At 41.6% G+C, this 19,225-nt stretch overlaps 1 protein-coding gene and 1 long non-coding RNA gene across 7 annotated transcripts in view; one reads left to right on the forward strand and one right to left on the reverse strand.

The window, feature by feature from the left end:
• Positions 1–19,225, forward strand: part of OTC (ornithine transcarbamylase) — a 37,229-nt gene that overhangs the window by 16,093 nt on the left and 1,911 nt on the right. For all 6 annotated transcript variants that reach the window (XM_020783867.3, XM_072994240.2, XM_072994241.2 and 3 more), the window contains 5 exons: positions 456–609; positions 11,744–11,866; positions 12,430–12,483; positions 12,565–12,714; positions 18,295–18,432. In XM_020783867.3, the coding sequence (XP_020639526.3) occupies positions 456–609; positions 11,744–11,866; positions 12,430–12,483; positions 12,565–12,714; positions 18,295–18,432 (619 nt within the window). The remainder of the gene's footprint in view (positions 1–455; positions 610–11,743; positions 11,867–12,429; positions 12,484–12,564; positions 12,715–18,294; positions 18,433–19,225) is intronic.
• LOC144588189 (uncharacterized) overlaps positions 4,377–19,225 on the reverse strand; it is a 488,638-nt gene continuing 473,789 nt past the window's right edge. Inside the window, exon 2 of the long non-coding RNA XR_013543582.1 lies at positions 4,377–5,440. This is a non-coding gene — a long non-coding RNA (uncharacterized LOC144588189). The remainder of the gene's footprint in view (positions 5,441–19,225) is intronic.

A 19,225-nucleotide genomic window follows, 5' to 3' on the forward strand; every position in this document is an offset into this window, starting at 1 on the left:
GGGCCCTCTTGTATATAGTGTCCTATAATGAGGAATAAGAATGGAAGATGTGATTGGTGTAGAATTCTGTTATAATTAATTGAGATTTAGGGTTCGTTTTACTTTGTTTGTGCTTCATGACATGAAGTAGGTTGAATTCCAAGGAAATATGGAATGATTATTACCTGCTCTGCATATGAATCTCTTTAGAGTCTTTGTGCACATTTAACTGATATTTTTGCTGCCCCTGGCTACTTCTTCATAAAATGCTTTTAGTATATTTTTTCCTCATGAATGTGTGGCATTAGTTGTTTCTCAAATGTTTTAATTGGTTAACTTTTCTTTCACTTGAATCTGTATTTAAACTTATTCAAGCATTGTAAATTATCGAGGCTGCAGGACTAAAAAAAGCCCCTCTGCTACACTCTTTCTAGTGATAGATTGAATAAGATTTGTATTCTCCTTGCTTTCTCTAGGGTATTATCAACCATGACAGATGCAATTCTGGCACGAGTGTACAAACATGCTGATCTAGAGGTGTTGGCAAATGAGGCCACCATACCAGTGATAAATGGACTGTCAGATTCTGACCACCCTATCCAGATTTTAGCTGATTACCTTACACTTCAGGTAATGTAATCTTCTTCCCTGACTTACAACTTAGCACTAAATGAACCACAGTTCTAAAACGTCAGATATAAATCCTAAGTAGCTGAGATGTGAAAGCCACCTAGACAGTAGTCTGGTGCAGAAAACTGGAATGTGAGTCAGATTCTGAGAAGCTGCTGGGTTGAATCTTTCAGAATCCGATTCACTTGATGACCGTAGGCCAGGGGTCCCCAACCCCCGGTCCACGGCCCTGCGCCAGTCCATGGGCTTCCTTTAACTGGGCTGCGGACATGGATCTCCACCCCCCTGCACGCACGGGGGGGCATGTCGTGTTTGTGGAGGGGCATTTCACGCTTGCGGGTGGGCATGTTATGCTTGCAGAGGGGCGTGTCACCCTTGTGTGCATGTGCACGAGCGCAGCACAGCCACCCGCAAGTGTGACACGCCCACCCACTCTCAAAATCTGCCTGGCTTCTAATTTCAGGCCAACCTGGAGCGGAAGCAGCAGTGACAGCACCTACTTGGCGAGCGTGGGGCTTCCTCCCCACTTTGTAGGGGCTGGGTCCTGCCTGCCCCTCCGAAGTGCCCACTCATCCAGAAGGGGAGCCCTCTCCCTGCCCGGCAGTCTTCTCCCTCAGGGATTTGACGCCACTGGAGCTTCTACATTTAGTTCTCTCTTCCCTCCCTCCCGCTCTTCTCTGGTCACCTGGCGAGGCGGCTGCTGCTGCTGTCACCTTGTCCTCTCTATGGCTGAGGTGAAGGAGGGATCCCGCTCGCCACCTGGCCACGCGCTTTTCCTTCCTTCTGCCTGGTGATCTTCCGTTCCCTGCCCAAATGTGCTGCAGGAGGGGGTAATGCCGAGAGAAAAGCCTTCTCGCACACGCTCCCCTCCCCCATCTCCTTTCGCAGCCTTCCGCGGAGAGCTCATGCCCATCCATCCGTCCATCTTGATGGTCTGTCACTCGTTCCCTCCCTCTCTCTTCCTTTCCTTTTACTTTCCTGCTGCTGCTTGTTTGCCACCACTTCCGGGACTGAAGAGCCACGGCCAACAAGGAACAAGGAACAAACAAAAAGGAAAGGAACCTTGCTATCTAGTAGAACAGAACAAAGCCTATTTTATATTTGTTTCTTCCATGTAGGCAGAACACAACATATTTCAGAATATATTGTTATCGTCACCCAGTAGTTGAACATGTGTAGCACCAAAGACTGAAAGGGAGCAGTTTTGCTTCAGTCTGAGTAGAATTCTGTCTTCAGCCCCTGATTGTAGTTTAGTTGAATGTAGGACCCACCATGTACCACAAAGAGCTCTACCATCCAATACTCCACCATTCCTTTCCATTCCCCAGTATATGACTTCAGAATCACCCATCCCCTTCTGCTTAACCAAATGCAGACTGAAAGAGGAAAAAAGGAAATTCAATTTTTAAGCAAGGAACATCTTACTCCAACACGCCCAATTGAAGAGACAGTGGTCTTCTCATCCCTTTCCTTTTAGAGGCTGGATGTCATTGTGGCCATTCTGACCATGCATGCAACAACTCTAAACAATGATATTGTGTTGTACCCAGACCAATAATTGATTATTCCTCCTGCACTGCTTCTTCCATTCATTTTACCTTTTACCTGTATGGTCAATGGTAACAATCTGTTACAGATCACTACAAATACCATCTCCATCTGCAGCTCTTGGAAATTTCTGTTTAAAATTTATAAGGGTCCAACCCTTGGATCTCTATCCTTCAGGATCAAGAGAAAGAGGAGAGCTTTTTTTCTTATGTCCAACTGTAAATGCCCCTTGTTTGATGTTTTCTTGATAAATCAACAATGCTGATCATGCGAGGCCTGTCTCGATAATTCACCTCTTGTGTGATAAGAGGCAGAATCAGTAGGAAATCAGTATAGTGTCAGGCCTGTGATTATTCTTGTGGATATCCTACATTTGGAGGGTTGGGATATGGAACTTTGCTGGTGGCAATCAAGACTGCTTTTGGGATGAACTGTGGAGCTGTTGAAAAAGAATGCAAAAGAGAAAATGCAGAGGAGACATGTAAACTGTCTGGAAAGCATTTGAGAATTTTTGTAGTTAAAATATTCCGCTCTGGTCCCTTGCTGACTATTGACACTTTGGAATATACAGTAATACTATGAATTTCCAAAACACTGTAGATTTATTCACATGATATTTTAAAGTTGATGAAATTAATATTCACTGTTTTCCTCCACCACTGTTATTTAATCTCTGCCCACCCACTCCTGAAATAAAGAGACAGACACAGGTGTTGGAGTTAACTAGGGCCACACTTTATTGCTTTTCACTTCCAATCACTCTCATCCTGCAGAGGAGCCTGGATGTCATGTGGATCCCTGAGGCAGGCTGTATCTCTTACCCCCTCTCCAATCCTAAGCGGGTGAGTCCCAAGCCCCTGGTCAGAGCTGTCCCCTGAACAGCTCATACCCAGCTGGCCACAGACTCAGAAGAAAAACCTCCCTATCCGCCATCCATCCAATTGTCTAGAACTAAGACATGCAATGGATGGGACTATACCTTATTCACCCCTCATCCCAGCAAGTGAAATGCTAGATCCTGGTTGCTGTGATACTGGGTGCAGTAGGACCCCATGTGCTTTTTGGGAGCTCACTGAAATATGTTCTGTCGGTTGCTGGAGGGAGGGAGGTGTGGGGAGGGCAGGTCAATGTGATAGAGGATGAATTCAGATGTAGGGACTGTGAAGACTGGGTTAAGATGGAGACGAAATGTGTAAAGTGTATATGGGAGAGAGCAGGTCTAGCTAGGACCTTGTGTTCCTCCCAAACATTTTCTTACCTCTTCTGCCGACAACCTATTTTATTGTTTAGTCGTTAAGTCATGTCTGACTCTTCGTGACCCCATGGACCAGAGCACACGGTGGTAAAAATGGAAAAAATAAACCAAAATTAAGTTTGATCTACCTGGTCGGTGTCTTGGGAAGGTAGTAAAAAATAAATAAATCTAAATTGAGATTTGATCCCTTACCTGGTCAGTGCCGAACCATAAGATACGTTGTTTTACCTAGGAGATAGTTATGTGATATGTATTAACATTTATAAACCACTATCTCTTTAAATTTTGAGTAAGTAATTAACACTATGAATATGGAAATAAACACAAGAGAAATCAGCCCAGAAAGAGAACTATTAAGCTGAACAAGTCAATAGATCCTGGCATATTAACACATTAAATGGGTAAATATGTCAGACACAATAATCTTTGGAACCCTTCAGACTCGGAAACAATATGTAAAAAGGTCTGTTGTTCATTTCTGAACAAAATAAACAAAAACTTTTTTCTAATTATGGTTACTAAGGAAGGAGATTAACTGAATACAATCTAATGAATGCGAGGGATGAAATATACAGATTAATCATGCACTTGATCTTAGCCAAAAGGGCGTACGCCAGGGATGTATCTTAGCCCCTCTCCTATTCAACCTCTTCCTCGCTGACCTCCCTTCCTCCCTAACTGGCACTGACTTTTCCCCCCCTGCTCTAAACAACTCGTCTACCCCTCTTCTTATGTATGCGGATGACGCCCTTCTCCTCTCTATCACTAAATTGGGCCTCCGCAAGCTTCTCCTCTCCTTTCAACAATACTGTTCCAGCAACGACCTAACCATAAATTCAGAGAAAACCAAAATACTGGTTTTTGGCAAATCCTGGGCCCCGTCTCCCTGGAGAATTGGTAACTCCACATACCAACAGGTCTAGACCTTCAGATACTTGGGGATTCTTTTCCACTTTCGGCACTCATGGAGCCCACACCGCACCTCCGCAATCGCTTCTTCCTCTCTTTCCCTCAGTGCAATTTCCCGTTTTCACTTTCATTCTGGTAATCAGTATGTACCTGCTGCCACCAAAATTTTATACTCCAAGACAATTTCCCAGTTACTTTATGGAGTCCCAATTTGGATCGAGGCAGCAAACTCTGAAATCGATAAGGTGGCTGCCTCCTTTCTTAGGAAAATCCTCGGGATCCCTAATCTTATCAGACTTTCCACCATTACTCTAGAACTGGGTATCCACTTACCCTCTACCCTAGCCTGGACCACCACCTTCAAGTTCTGGCTCAGAACTCACCTCCTAACCCCCTCTGACTCGATCCTACAAGATTTATTAAAGGACCCCTACACTTCTACGTGGTTTCACTTCATAGAAGCCAAACTATTGTCATTATCTCTCTCTGTCGAAACTCTCGCCGACATGAACCTCAACTCAGCATATCAAATCATTAGATCCAACCTTTATGACCTTGAACATGCAACCCTATTCTCCCAATTGAACCCCACCTGCTCTCCTCTTGCTTTTGGCCTATCCCCCTCCCTTGGCCGCCCCTCCAATTATTTTAACCAATTGTCCAACCCTCAAAAAAGACGAGCTTTTATGCTCGCTAGGCTGAATATCTTTCCATCTGCAGCCCATCTTGGGAGATTCACTCGAATCCCCCGCCCCAACAGATTGTGTCACTCTTGTGCATCCGAACCCGACTCCTTGGACCACATCTTACTCCGGTGCCCATCCCACAACATCCCCCGTAAGTGGCTACTAGGCCCACTCCTCTCTTCCCTCTCCCCTTTTATCCCCGACCTTACCCCCATACTCCTGAGTGATTTCTCGCCTTTTATCACCAGTCAAGTTGCTGACTTTCTTCTAACTGTTATGAAGACCTCCCCTCCCCCCTCCCCCTACCCTAAACCCTCTATAAATCTCTCTGAACCTAGCCTACTATAATCCCAACCTCACCCTTCCCCCCACCCGGTATTGGAATGTAACTATCCTGTGTACTCCCTGTACCCTGTAATGCCAATAAAGGTTTCTGCATGTAAAAGATTAATCATGCAGAGTGGGCAAATGTTTCAGAAATGAAACATTTCTGTTTCATTTCCAACAACTATACTCACGGCTCCATCAGAAAGGGGGCACCCAGAAAAGGATCCCCACAAATGCTATTCTTTCCCATCTATGTGGGAAGTCTGTTATTGAAATCCAGCTTACATCTGGATGCCCCCTAACAAACCCATTTATCTTCATTAAAAAACAACAGCAACCTCTCAAAAGTATCACATCAACTGCCCTGCCAGATCTCACCATCTTAAACCTACACTACCCAGGCAACGCCTTAATGTCATTTCCAGAGCTACAGCCAAAACAGGAAGCAGTCTGTCCGTTGAACCTAAATGGCTGAGAAAGTCCATGGTTAAGCTCAGATGAAAGATAAATGTAAGTAATTTTGAAAAGCCAAGGTCTCTCTAACTCACTGTGCTCCCAATGGCTGTTGAGGCAGGAAAGCAGCAAGTGGGCAAAGACCAACTGTCATGAGCTTAGAGCACTGTTGCTCCAGCAATCATATGACCTCAGAGGTCATGTGACACCTCTCATTATGTCCTCAGCGGTATGTCAATAATTATTTAAATGTCTCTCACACTCTTAAGCCCAACCAGGCTGCTTGCAAGAGTGAAATAAAAGTCTTGTCCTGTGGATCATAAATACTTCCGCATGGGGTGCTGTTGGGCTGTTTTGGTTTTGGTTTTCTTATAAACTCATAAGTGATAAGTAGTATCTCCAAATGAGCATCCATTAACTATCTTAGTTAACGTTGCGGAGCTATTTACCTACTCCTTTTTAGGTCAAGAGTCAAGAATGGAATATTAGAAGATGTTGGAGAACTAATTGCCATTCAAAGCACTATTTATGTCACAGAACCCTGGTCCAAATTCAGAAAATGTTAGCATTAAAATAAACCTTTCTTTCTTTTTCTCGTCTTGACTTAGGGCACAAACCTAACTAGCCAGGTTGGCCTTAGGCTGGCTGAATCATACTCTCACAATTAAGAGGGAGATGCCTGTTAAAGGTACAGTGTGCTATTTCCCCCAAATGCTTTCTGCAGCTGCCATGAAACCCATTGCAACATCAGTTTGCGCCATAGAAGGCTAAGCCCCTCCTAGTGCATCTGGTACAATCAGAGTGCCCCCATGAAATCTGCCTTTCTCTGATTTAAACGTCCACCCACCCCACTGTCTGAGAGAACCACAGGAGGCAGCCAAAGAAAACTTCTGTTTATTGATCTATAGGATGGCCTCACATTACTCCCTCTTCCCCCTGCCCTAGCTCATGATTAGTGGCAAGGTTAGTGACTAGAGCTGTGTAAAGTTATACTTCAGGCAAGAATTCTTAGGCTGTGCTTTCCAGGGATCCTATAGTCTGTTGTCTTTCTGTCACAACTCTACACAATTCTACACAACTCTACACAGTTCAAGGCCTGGCCCTTTCACTGTCCATCTTCCTGCTCTCCTTCCTGGTTGGGTAATGTTGAGTTTGCACTTGGATTCTCCCTTCTGTTTTTACTCATGATTGGGCAGCTTGGGTCCCTTCTACAATACTAAATTTGTGGCTTATGATTGGAGGGCCAGCTTGAATCCCTACCACTGTCAATCCACCTGTCCCTTACTTCCTGGTTCATGATGGGGGGGGCAATTTAAATCCCTCCCACCCTCGCCTCTTGGCTCATAATTGATGAGGCCAGCTTGTATCCATCCCAATGATATCTTGCCCACCCCTACCTCCTGACTGATGATTAGGGCACCAGCCTGTATCCATGCCAGTGTTTTCCTAGCCCCCTCAGCCTCATGAGCCATCTCATTCACACAGCTCATGATTGGCAAACCATGCGTTCCTTCCCACCCTTCCCATCATTATCAATGAAAATAGGATTTGTGTCCCTCCCTGAGCATGGCCCTGAGCTACCTTGTCTAATAAAGAAACTTGACTCAGAGTTGTTGCACATAGCATTTTATTGAACAGGTATCTCTCCTCAGAAGCACCATTGTATCTTAGACATGAGCATGACACGCCCTTCCATGAGCATTACACGCCCACCCGTGAGCACAGGGGTGCCCCCACCCCCAAGAGGTCCGCACACGGAGGCCACACCCCCAAACAGCACACGGTCCCAAAAAGGTTGGGGACCGCTGCGTTAGACAAACTGCTGTTTCTGGTCTCCATTCTCCATAAGTAAGGCGAAGTGAAGCATGCCTGGCAAGGTTCAAGTTCTGGTAAGTCAAAGTCAAACATATAAGATCATGTCAAGCAACACAAAGATCTGGTTTACTCAAAAAGCTAAGTAAAGCAGGTGGGATCCTTGAAAGCTCCATCTGATGCTCAGGCTGATGAGTTACGAGTACCAAAAGTCAGGTGTATTTTCAATCTGATATAAAATTCTTTTTCCTTTCAATATGTATCCATTACTATGATACTTTAACTGCAAACGGGCTAGTATAAAGCAGGTAATTCACTAGCATTTCTCCCTAAACCTATTTCTTTCACACAAGAGAAACACCCCGCAACCTGCTGAAAACACCACAAGAATGTTAGTCCCTGTCTCCCAGCTGGGAGCTAAGACAGGGAGGAAGAGATAAGAACAGAGTTTCCAATGACAGGAAACATAGGTTGTTTGAACAAATGAACTGACATTTTAACATGAGAGATAAAGACTGGAAGTGCTTACAGAAAACCTAATTCTTTGTTCCAAAAATACTAAACATCTATTGTATCCTACTTCATATTCATGAAACCATATACCCAGTATATGTCTGATGTTTGTATAAATGTGTCACAACTCATCATGAGACTGTAAACATATCATCACTACAAGGTTGCACAAGAACTATTTGTGCACAACTGTTCAATAAGTTTGGACCCTATCTTGTGATCTTTGCTTACTATGGGATAGGTTCCCTATAAAAGTAAGCATTTTCTTTTACTCTGTTGTGACTAATGATTTGGGCTATTACTCTTTTCATATCTTAGCCTGCAGGTTATAAAAAGATAGTCTTGTGTGCATTGGTGGTATTTTTTTCTTCCTCTCAGGTACCCAAAATGTTGGGCCTGCCAAGGGCCCCAGACCAGAATTTTTACAAGTCCATCATATCCAGACTGATCTTTAAATATACAGTAGCTGCATCTGAATGTGGATGACTACCTCTGTCACTAGGAAGCAAAGACTCTTTATTTAAAGTGGCCAGCCTGCCTCAAAATGTATTGACTCTAGAGATGGGGGTATTTGTATACGAATATCCCCCCACAGGTGCAGATAATGAGGATCCAGGCCCCTGGGGCCAGACCAACCCCTCACAGTTCCGCCACTGCTATGGACTCCGGACTCCCTTCCTATCTCTCCATTGTCCATGATGGATTAACTACTCTTCGACCTGGCAGAGAGGCTCATAATCCTGCCTTCTGCCAGGAGTGGCTAATCCACTGCAAGCTCTGGAGCGATAGGAAGGGAGTCTGGAGCCTGCAGCAGTGGTGGAATTGTGAGTGGCCAGTCTAGCCTAAGGGGGGGGGCGGACCCTCATTATCTGCACCTGTGGGGAGAGATTTGTATTCAAATATGAATACCCCCCCCCCGGAGACGAAATGATAGTCTTCTCCTGGGGCTTCTCAGTTGGACTCCAAGGAAAGCTGCCAAGATCTTGTGCTGGATCTTCCTGGGCAGCAGGAATGCCTGGGGCTGGTTCTGTAGACAAGTCCTTCTCTCATGCTGGTATTTCCTTTGAATTGCTGTCTTCCTGCCCTCAATGTGGGGAGTCTGCTACTGGGGGCCATGGCAGTGGGGCCTCTTAGATGTGCCGAAGTCTTTCTGTGCCTGGCTGACCACAGTGTTCTGCCGTGCCTCACTTCTTCTCCTGAACATTCTGGTCTTTTTATAGAGTTGCACATGCACTGTTTCAGGATATTTGACTAACCCAGTATGCAAGAAATGGTTGATGATTCTTTCACTACTAGCATGTTTGAAAAAACGATTGCCAGTTAATCATTGGTAAATGTGGTCAGCACTGAAGGTTTCAATGGGACCTTTTGAGTTTCTAAATCACTCTGTTGTTCTTTGAAATGTCTACTCATATTTGTTAACATTTCATATGCTTCTTTCACATTAGCAAGCAGATATTCTCATAAATAATAAGTGGGTTTAAAGGTGATTTGACCCTCACACCTGAAAATCGATCACTATTTCACCTTGTCTCTGAGCAGCTGCACAGTTTACATGGCTAATGTCTCTATCTTGTCAAGGAAGGTAGCATTACTTGGGTACTTGGTGCAGAAACATATAAAGTGTAGTAAAGAAGTATACATCCTCAAACACTTGCACACATACTTCAGTATCCTTACTCAGATATGACTCAACGTACATAACCCAGTATTTGTGAACACACACCTATTGTTCATCCTTTATACGTCTGCTTTGGGAAAGATTCATATACTCAGGGCAAAAATAAATTTGCTGCACAGACTATATAGTCACTTCTTTGACAAAATGAATGAGCCAGTTTAAGTTCTGATGGCCATTTTCCAATGTACATGGAGGCACAAAAGTATTCATGCAGGAAATGTAACATATAATGGGAGCATTAAACTGTGCATACATTGTGCTTTCATTAAATGTGTGCTTTTCAACTGTTTGCTTTTTCTAGCATAAACATTGTTCAAGACCAACACAATAAAGGGGGAGCAAAGTTTGTTGATAAAAAATCCAAGAAGCTGGTTTGCAGTCAGCTTTTATGAGCTGCTTAGAAATACATAATGTCTTAATACAATGAAATAATTATTTAATTACAATGCAAAGTGAAAGGAATTACTCCCACAATTTTTTATTTTTGGTCTGATTACTACCCCTACTTATACCTTGCTTCCCACCTTTAGTATCAAGAGCTGACAGATTTTCAGTAATCACAAATAAGTCACTGTTTTCATGTAACAGTCCATTTCCTTCTAGCTGTGCTGGCATTTACCCTTTCACTAGTTACCTCATGGAATAACAGCATAGAAAGCTACATTACCAACCATATTTCATTCTGTCTTAGCTTCTGTGGTTCAAAGAAGGATGAACAAAAAGATGGGATTTAAAACATGACGAATGGTGAACTACGATGAACTATGTCCGTTTCCTCCAGACATATTAGAGATATTTAATAGAGAGCAAATAAATCATTGTTTGTACAGCATATGGTAGCAGGTTACTGCTTTTATTAAGGGCTATTCTAATCTGTGCTTCAGGAAATGTCATAATGTCATAATGGTATCTGAATATATTATTTAAAAACAAACCTATTGGGTTATTTTGCATAATGTGTAGTAATAGATGTTACTACAAGGAACAATTGAAAGCATGGAAAACCCAGTCTTGATCACTGGAAACCTTGCTCAGGCACCATTGGCAGATTCCTTGGTCATAAATTTTGAGGTTCACCTCCAAAACTGTAAGAAGAAATCTTGGACTATGCTTTAAAAAAAAAAAGACAGAAAGAAAAGCAAGTTGCAGATTAGAATGTGGCAGATTCTTTATTTGATATAAATAAAACACTAATGTTTTCTGATCACAGGCAAGCAGAAATCACCAAGGTCCCCAGTCATATAACTCTTTATCTCTTTCTTTTACACATCCTCTCTTTCTCTCCCACATGCATACACACATAGTGGAATCATATGCTTGTAGAGATACGGAACAGGCACAATACAATTACAATGAATGGCTATCATTTAAAAATGAGAAAAGAGGGTATTATCCGTCAGCGTATAAGCAGTTGTGCATACATCTACTCTTGGCTGCAACAATAACACTGTTACCAAGGATAATATAGTACAAGTATAATAACTGTAGCTGTTATTCTGTTGCGAATTGCTGTAGATGCAATAGCAGTATATACTGTAAGTGGATTCAGATAATGGCAAGATGTCTGTTGCTTGCAAGGCATGTAACAGACACCTCACCACTTAGCCAAATCTGCTTCCATGATTGTTGTTGCTTGCATAGTCATTCAAACAGGACAGTGGCTTTTGTAATTATACTGACGTAGTAAAGTTAATACCCTAAAATGTTACTCACATTGCAAGGCGATGAAGAGAGATTTGGATTGGCAACCAGTGGATGAAGAATAATTCTTGTGGCCAAAGTCCTAGACGATACTTGAACCTAACAGATACTCTCCAAAATGTACAAATTCTGAGAACTGTGCTCTTATGACGAGGAGGCAGCCCAAATCAGTCATTGTCTTCTTATCTTTTGCTCCTCAAGTGCAAAGATCAGAGTTCCCATTCTGTATTACCCTTTTTTTAAAAACAGGAACACTATGGGTCTCTGAAAGGACTGACCCTCAGCTGGATAGGTGATGGCAATAATGTCCTGAACTCTATTATGCTGAGCGCGGCTAAATTTGGGATGGACCTGCAAATAGCTACTCCAAAGGTAAGAAAAATTTGCAGCTGGGAAGAGAGTAATTTTTACATACTCTGTTGAAGGTAGAATAATGTAATGCAGGATATCATATGGCCCCAAATAACACGAAGTTATAACGTCTGAAAAAAGGAAAGGAAACATTGTCTTACCCCTTTCATCTAAGATGATAGCCTTATTATGTATTTCATAGGAAATTCTATAATTCTAACTATTATGTGCAGAAGAATCAGAAGGAAGGAGGGAAAGTACTGATGACAGACAGCAAAACTGAAATAATTTTCTTCTAGAAATGCCCATGTTTCTTGGGCCTTATGGATTTCTTCTGGTACAAACAGAGTGTACCAAAGCTGTATCATTTACCCACAACAAGGAAGCAGTATTTCTGGAAACACATTAGGCTCTGATGAACAATCAACACTGGCACTTTGAGAAATATTTTTCTGTCTTGATTTTGCTGCGTGAAGAAAGAACAGGCATTTTATGGCCAGTCTTTCTGCAAGAGTACTTAACGCCAATCAATATTTGTAGCAAAAATGAGTACACTGTAGCATTCATTTCTCTTTTTCTTACAGGGTTTTGAACCAAATCCCATGGTAACCAAAGTAGCTGAAGAGTATTCCAGAAAGGTATGAGTATGAGATCTGAAGTATGGTGTCTTCTGTGTGCCATATGAATTCAGCTCACTTCTTCGTCTTTATTCCTATTAGTACGACACAAAATTGTTCCTCACCACTGATCCTTCTGAAGCTGCCAAAGGAGCCAATGTTTTGATCACAGATACATGGATAAGCATGGGACAAGAAGAAGAAAAACAGAGAAGACTGAGGGCTTTCCAAGGTTACCAGATCACAATGCAGGTAATATGAAAAACCTTGAAAAACCTCTCTTTTTTGTATCAACATCTCCGATTATCATAGCGTGCTGTAACACTGACTATAGCTACTCTGAAGCAACAGTTGGTAGCAGTGGAATATTATAGCAGTAACTGATTCCTTGTTGAATGCAGAAGGAGCCTTTCTGTCTCCCTGCACTACTGCTGTGGAAATGTAGAAAAAAAATTATATTTGCAAAGCATGCTGTGTATATACTGCCCCATAGCTCTTTAAAGCACTCTTGGGCAGTTTACAATTAATTAAACTACAGATTGCCCCCCACCCCAGCATGCTGGGAATTCAGTTTACCACCCTTGGAAGGATGGAAAGCTGAGTCAACCTCGAACTGGCTACCTGAGATGGAATCTTGGCTGTAATACTGCAGTTTAACCACTTTGTCATGAGGCTCCTAAAATTTGAAAAGGAACTCCAGGCCAGGATGTCCTCCACCATTCACCATTTGCCCTTGAAAAATATAGAAATTAAAAAGAATAAATATGCACAGCTTACTGGAGCTGCCCTGAATGAGCAACTGCCAATGAACTGAATAGAGATATTGTACTTTTTTGGTCAATTCATTATTGCTTGGAACTAAAAGTAAACAAGCAGAATTCTGGAACTTGCCTGCCTACTGCCTCCCAGCTCAAGTCCCAGACTGCTCCCAAGGTCAGAGGATATTCTGGAGTAGTGTGAAGCAACATAGGGGAATACAGCAGTATAGATAAATTGGGAGAATTCAATGGAGCTGGCTGGCTAAATTTAAAGCACCTTTGCATTCTTGCAAGACATGTAATTATCCACATCTGTTTGTGCCCCGTGCACTCTATGAACATGTGGCACTTTACATTCAGTTCATAAATAATAATTTTTTTATTGCACATGCAGTGATTTCCATGCTAAATCTCTTGAAATTTGCACGGATTAATTTCTGAATGGGAACGCTATCCATCGTGGTACCTCTACCTTTTTCTCCTCCTGATTATTTCATAAAAGGATGGGACTATTTGTGCTATTAGCCACAAAAGTGTCTCCTATTTCAAACAGAAGGTACAATTTGGAGACTATTTCCTTTCCTAGTATGGCTGAAGAACATCTCTGAGTTACTTATATTTCCCATACCACCCAAGATAGGTGATGAAAAAGTAGCCAAATTTTTTTATCTTAATGCTTATGGGCCTGACTCATCCGTCCTGTTTCTGCCCATGCACAAGTTTACTTCATGTTTGAGGAACTTAGTAAACTTTCCAAGCGAGAGGAGATGAAAAAGGAAGATTCAATCCGTTCATCAATTATGCCTTCTCATTAAGTCGGAAGGAACTTGCATGGTAGGTCAGTTCATTTCAGCAGAGAGCAGTAACTAACAAATGGATCAATGGATCAATGGAATGCATCCGGAGAGCAAGGAAAAGGAATAAAACGAACATTGTGGATAAATGTATTCGCGAAGTCTTTCACGGCAGGGATCTAATGGTTGTCATGGGGCTCTGGCCGTGTTCTGAAGGTTGTTCTTCCTAATGTTTCACTAGTCTCTGTGGCTGGCATCTTCAGAGGACAGGAGTAGACAGGAGAAGTGCTACTCCAGTCCTCTGAAGATGCCGGCCACAGAGACTGGTGAAACGTTAGGAGGAACAACCTTCAGAACATGGCCAAAGAGCCCGAAAAACCCACAACAACCATTGCAGATAAATTCCACCCAAAGAACAGAGATGGGAACCGCTGTAAATGAACAACACTAGATATATCATACCATGTCATGATTTATTTGACAAAAATAAAGTCAAAATGGAGAAACCATATGTGAAAAACTAAGTACACCTTAGGATTCAGTAGCTTGTAGAACCATCTTTAGCATCAATAACATGAAGTAATTTTTCTCTGTATGACTTTGTAAGTCTCTTACATTGTTGTGGAGGAATTTTGGCACACTCTTCTTTACAATGTTGCTTCAGTTCATTGAGGTTCATGAGTATTTTTTATGCACAGCTCTCTTAAGGTCTCACCGCAGCATTCCAGTTGGATTGAGGCCTGGACTTGAATTGAGGCTCCAGACCAACACATTACTAAAATTTTGGCTTTTATAGGGATTGTCACACTAGCTGATGATCAATTTGGTTAGCAGCATCTGGCTACTACTTAGTCTCTTGATTCCTGTGGAAGCAGTAAGTGTGCACTTAGTTTTTCACACATGGCTTCTCCATTTCGGCTTTATTTTTGTAACATAAATCATGATGGATAGCTCAGTGGTTTAAGTATTTGGCTGTGGAGCCAGAGGTTGGGAGTTTGATTCCCCACTGGGCCTCCCTGACAGGAGCAGGACTCAATGATCCATAGGGTCCCTTCCAGCTCTGCAGTTCTAAGATTATGGTGATGACATGGAGTAATATCTCATATATTGTTGTTCATCTCTGGTTATGTTTACCTAATTTTCAGACCTGCTGAGGACTGGAGGATTTTTATTATGTCCTGATATGTGAAACCATAGAATTCAAGGAGGGTGCACTTTCTTTTTCATGTGACTGTATAAATATACAGAATGTAGTACATGCCAATCATTTGGCTGAAATGTTCCTCTTAGAAACTGATTTCCTGAAATGGAAAACTCAAGCCAATAATATTTTAAAGAAGTACATGAAAAAACCTTCTCTGTATTAAAATCAGTAGATATACTGACCATATTTTGATTTCATTTCTCAGCATACTAGTAATAGATGTGCTCCAAACTGCTTGAACCTTTGTTCATATATAATATATAATGAGTTATCGATATAGAAAAATAGATGTGGCCTTTTAAGACATGATTTAATAGGTACTTATTACCATTAAAAACATTACATTGGTATACATAGTAGCAGTATAGAATGTACTCAATTGATCCACCTATATTTTATTCTGATGCCAAAGCTGAGAAACGATATTCCATCCAGGTATCTGAGGGTGATATTTGGATATGTAACCTCAGAGCCAGTATCTACAAACTCTGAGAATTTCTGGAGTACAGGTTAGGTCCCTGAAGACTAGAGGCAGACAAATGTCATCGCCATCTTCAAAACAAAAGGAAGGGGAAGTGGAGCAATAGAAAAGGTTGTAGAACATATCATTGAACAGTCACCCTGTGAGCACTTAGAAAAGAATACAGTGATTGCTAAGACTCAGTATGGGTTTCTCAAAGTCAAGTCATGCTTGATTAATTCTAGCTCTCTCTTTTTCCATTCAAGCTTGGAGATGGGAACAACATGAATGTAGCATAGCTTGATATCAACAAGGTTTTTGACAAGATCCCTCGTTATATTCTTGTGGCTAACTGGTAGAATGTAGGCTAGGCAGTGCTATTGTTGGATAAATTTGTAGCTGGTTGATGGCTTATTTAGCAAGGTTTCCTGTCGACCTGGAGAGGAGTGATAACTAAGTGCTACAGGATTCTGTCGCAGACTCAGTTTTGTTCAGCAGCTTTATAAGTAACACATGATGGAGTGGATATAATATTCATGACATCTGCATAGAAGATCACACTGGGAGAGGCAGCTAATACTTAAGAAAACAGAATGAGGAGTCAAGATGATCTTCATAAACTGCATGACTAGACAAAACAAAATGAGTGGTCAACAGAGAAAAAACAAACTACATTTAAGCAGGAAAAATTATATGCATAAATACAAGATGTGTGAAAGGGATCTGGGAGACTTAGAAGAACACATTTCATCTAAATATTAGGAATAATTTATTGACGATAAGAGTTGTTTGATGGTGAAATTGACTATCTCAAAAGGTGGTGGATTTCCCCTCACTGAAAGTTTTTAAAAAGAGATTAGATAGTTACCTGTTAGGGATGCTTTAATTGTGGATTTTCTGCTTAATCAGGGGGCTGAATTTGATGATATTTTGTATACCTTTTAGCTCCATAATTATGCAAGTTTATGAGTATGAGATTAGGGGTGAGGCCAGGTAGAGGCAGGACCTGGTATCAGTATTTCTTGATTACACTGACCTGCATTTTGAGCTTACAAGCCTGCCAGGAGTTAACTGAATGATTGGTCCACTTGCTGGCCCTTATAGGAGTGTTAGTCGTAACTACCTATATGACTGTCGTGGGGCAAAAGAAAAGGACTTTGAAAAGGTAAAGGAAGGAAGTGCAAAGGTAAATGCACACTCAGGACTCTAACCTCAGGACCACTAGCAACTCTGCAGGAAAAAAAAAACTACAATATAGTGTGTAAACTGATGGGTATTTAAATTAAGCTATTCATCATCAAAGGTCATCAAGTTTTTTTATATATATACATACTGTAGCCTTGGTAACTACATAGATTAAAGCAGTGGTTCCCAACCTTAGGTCCCCAGAATTTCTTTGGATTGCAACTTCCAGAAATTCTGGCCAGTATAGCTAGAGGTGAAGGCTTCTGGGGGATCTTGTCCAAGAATACATGGGGACCAAGTTTGGGAACCACTGGATTAAAGGAAAGAAAATGTAGAAATGTTTCAATGTATAAATGAAGTGAGTTTCATATGACTGTAATAAATGGAATATTCTCCTGATATACAGTATTCCTCGGGTCACTTCACTCTTTCCCTGATGTATTTCTCCAAGTGCTTTGCCTGTGCACTGGTGTGGGATGTTTGTGTATATGCCATATACTGTATAGAACTTAATCAATACATTATTTTAGAGTAGCAAATAGTATATATTAGTGTACTTGATGTGCTTATGTAGATAAAGTATTTAAAAATAATCATCCAGTACTTCCAGTTGGAATGTGCACCTGGTGTGTGTGTGCATGTGTGTGTGTGCGTGCGCATACACACACTCATATATGCATATGTATCTCCTAAGAATGATACAACAGTATGAGATTTTCTCAGTAGTACTGTAACTCCCATTTGCAGGCTCTATGCAATTAAATTGCCCCCTCACATGATATTCTGATTGTCTCTACTTCTTAAGAATACTGTATAAAACTGTCAAAGCTCACCATTGCGTTACATACAGAGGCATAGCACAAGACATAAAACCTGCTTTACTCTGTGGTCCTCAAATCAGCTAAGTAATACATGAATGGTTCAAGAGTGTGGGGCTCCCACCATCCATCCATGATAGCTGGTTGTGTGCAAGGTAGGGATATTCATGGAACATATATATTCTGTTGTGTAGGAATTTGATAAAATAAATATTTGTGTTTTTTCTTAAATGTTTTTTTTTAATTGTGTTGGCACTGAAAGAAACAACGTGAACACTGAATGTACACAGAGGGGATAAATATACTGCCTAGCACTGAATTAGTCCACAGAGTACAGAGCTTAAAACAGGCTGTTCATGGGTCACACAGCAGTGAGTATGAGAGCAATTACTGTAACAACCATGGAGGGGAAAAACAACCAGCAGAAGAATAGTTACACAGTTCTTTCAGCTTATTAGACCTTTGCCGTGACCCAAGCAGAGCTGCTGAAATTGGAATCCAGTCTTAACAAATAGACTAGGGTGCACAGCATTTCAGCTTTCAACTCAAGTGTGTGGTCTTCTGTTACTCATGTAGCTTATCTTAGATTTCTATATTTATTTTCTGTCCTTAGACTGGAGAACTGGCTGCTCCTGACTGGACATTTTTACACTGCTTGCCCAGAAAGCCTGAAGAAGTTGATGATGAAGTGTTTTACTCCCCACAATCACTTGTTTTTCAGGAGGCTGAAAACAGGAAATGGACAATTATGGTAGGAGTGCTCTAATCCTATAGATCTGAACAACACAGGACAGGCATTATGTTGCTGCTCTGCCAAAGGACTCTTATTCTATCCTACCTGGGCAATTGCAACTTTGCTAACTAAAATGGATCAATTCTAGACCAACACTGATCTAGCCAGCTCAGAAATGACCCAAAAGGCCTTTGGGGTTACCTCTTATTCTGCCTTCATGCCAACTAATTCACTGCTGTTTGTGCCACACACAGCTTGGTAGTCTTCAGGCAACTGTGGATGTTGCTGCTGTAATATCATCCACTCATGTCATTGTGCTAAAATAGTGTATAGAAAGTGAAAGCTGTAATGTAACAACAATCCTGGTTTTGGTGGTACACAAACCTTCAAACATCTGTAGTCCTATACAGTGATTCATAGGTCACTGAAGCTTACTTGGGCTGCTAATTAGCTGTACTTTTTGAATTTTTAAAGAGGCAGATGACAAGGTGCAAGGCTAGTGTATGACTACACAGTGAAATTATTTCAGGTTGGATCAGGCTAAACACAGTTTGAGATTTAGAATGATCCATGCATCCACACACAAGGATCAGAGGGTTTTGGGATAAGAAACTACATTGCACCTCACAGTGACCCTGTTTAGCCTGTTCCTCCCTCTCAGCTTCCATGCCTCTGCCTCCTCTCCTGTCTCCTCTATATGGGGAGCAGAAGAAATCTAGATTTTTTAAAATAATTATTGCTAAGTGACACATCACTTAATTGGTTTGCCTCTGAAGTGGAACAGTGCTGGAATGTAAAGGGAAAGAGAGAG

The sequence above is a fragment of the Pogona vitticeps genome, chromosome 3 (genome assembly GCF_051106095.1).
Source record: "Pogona vitticeps strain Pit_001003342236 chromosome 3, PviZW2.1, whole genome shotgun sequence".
NCBI lineage: Eukaryota > Metazoa > Chordata > Lepidosauria > Squamata > Agamidae > Pogona > Pogona vitticeps.